A 2,197-nucleotide genomic window follows, 5' to 3' on the forward strand; every position below is an offset into this window, starting at 1 on the left:
AATCATTACCATCTTATATAATCTGTACAAAACATACATAAAGAAAGAAATGCATAACGAAACTAATAAATTGGTTAATTATTCAAAATAATATGAAATGGTTTTGGCAGTTATATGAGTGAAGAGTGCCTTTAAAATATTTACGATAATTTTAAGGTAATATAAGCTACTAAAAGGGACCACAATAAATAGCTAATGGTGCGTAATGAAGAGAATTAGTTTTTTTATTTAATAAGTACTCAAGAATCCCAATTTTATCATCTATTTCATCAATATAGCTTAAGTACATAATTAAATGCATTGTGTGACTTCCATAAAGCCGTTGATTCAGTTAAGTGTGTAGTTTGTTTTCCTATGTATTTAGTATGTGTTTATGAATGTCTATTTGAACGATGTCTTCAACTTTTTATGAGAATAAAAGTATGTTCTCAAATAAGAAAATTAAAAATATGTCAAATTTAACATAGAATAAGCATAAATTTGATGTTACATAAACATACTCTACCTTACGACCCTAGACTTCCCCAATCTTAGAATGCAACTCAATATGAAAAAGTATCATTATTCAAATAACGTTGAAACGATGAGCAACAAAAACTTAAAAAGCCAATTAAATTCAAAAAACATATGCCATTGTCCCTCACTTAATTTGCTGTCAATATTATCTTAAGTCGTTTCAATTGACAATGTGTCAGAATTGGCAAGATTCGATTACCATGACTCATTTTATCACCAGTATTTCAAGTGCTGTTCTTCACCACGTTTTTATACAATGCTATTTACTTGATATTATAATGTGTACAGTGATATTTAACTGAAATAATTAGGACTATGGCGCTATATTGGTAAAGTTGAAAATGGAAATAACAAGTAGTAAATTAAATGGTTCCTCCTTACCTTCATATACACGTTTCTTATAATTGAACATTATCAATCCCTAATATAAACATAGGAGGAAATTTGACGATTTGATAATTATCGTCTAATTGAACTGTCATTTTCGAACAGTTTTTTGTGAGCGCACTGACTTTCCTCATAACATCAACAAAATATTGCCCATTTCCTTAAGAGGTAAAATTATTTTTGATGAATTTAAACGAAATACTTAAGTGGAATTATCGACAATCTTTATTTATTAGAATCATTTTAACGTGCAGTCATTTGAGACATTCAATTTAAAAAAACCCTTTTTATTACAGATGACGCAAAAGAATCAGATAGTGATGATGGTGTTGAAGATATAGACGCTGGAAAAGACGAAAATGGAAATACACATTCAATAACGTCTTCAGGAAAATTTGGAAAATCTCGTCGAGCCAGAACAGCTTTTACTTACGAACAACTAGTAGCGTTAGAGAATAAGTTCAAAACAACGCGATATTTGTCAGTTTGTGAGAGACTTAATTTAGCTCTATCGTTAAGTTTAACGGAATCACAAGTAAAAATCTGGTTTCAAAACAGAAGAACAAAGTGGAAGAAACAGAATCCTGGTTTAGATGTGAATAGCCCAACAGTTCCCCTTGGATTGGAATCGTCAACGAGTGGTCCTTTTCCCTTCCCATCACCTTATTCAGCTAGTATGTTATATGGACAAGCATTTCATCCTTATTTACAAGGCCACAATCTTTTAGGACCACTGGGGTTTTTCAGACCTCACTCGGCGTTTCCGAACTCTAATCATCCTGTTTTCAATTGATGCTTACCCTTCAAATTTCAAATCAATAATATAACGCTGTTATGTGCAGGTACATAGCCCTGGCAAAGGTAACGGCAACCTCAATGGTAACTATGCCTAACATGCCCAACTGCATTTTTTATAAAAATTCGTCAAAAATTAATCATCCGTCTGAGATCGTGCATCTCAAGTCAATTCTTATTTCAGCTCATTTCTGTGTTGACAATTTGACAAGATCTTGTAGACATTTTAACGATTAGACGTTTTTACACAGCAATTCTCATTATTTCCTCTTTGAAAATAGATAAGACTTTACACAGAATTATAGATAAAATTTGAGATAAAATATTTCAAAATTCATTTTTAATTTACAAATCTTAACAAAATGTCTTTAATTCAAGCATTAGAGGAAAAATATTTCTAACGGGCGCTGTATGCGTGTGTCAGAGCCTTCGCACGGTGAGGATTCCTCGACAATAATTGAAAATCGGAAAAGATTTGGTTAATGTCCATATTTTTGCA

The 2,197-nt window shown here is 31.6% G+C and overlaps 1 protein-coding gene across 1 annotated transcript; it reads left to right on the forward strand.

The window, feature by feature from the left end:
* Positions 1 to 1,198: 1,198 nt before the first annotated feature.
* On the forward strand, positions 1,199 to 1,519 carry LOTGIDRAFT_100213 (hypothetical protein; the record flags this gene model as incomplete). The annotated part of the gene is made up of 1 exon (XM_009068160.1): positions 1,199 to 1,519. A coding segment is annotated over one exon (321 nt), but the record flags the coding sequence as incomplete, so codon positions are not given.
* Positions 1,520 to 2,197: the final 678 nt, after the last annotated feature.

This window comes from Lottia gigantea, assembly GCF_000327385.1.
Source record: "Lottia gigantea unplaced genomic scaffold LOTGIsca_9, whole genome shotgun sequence".
Lineage (NCBI taxonomy): Eukaryota > Metazoa > Mollusca > Gastropoda > Lottiidae > Lottia > Lottia gigantea.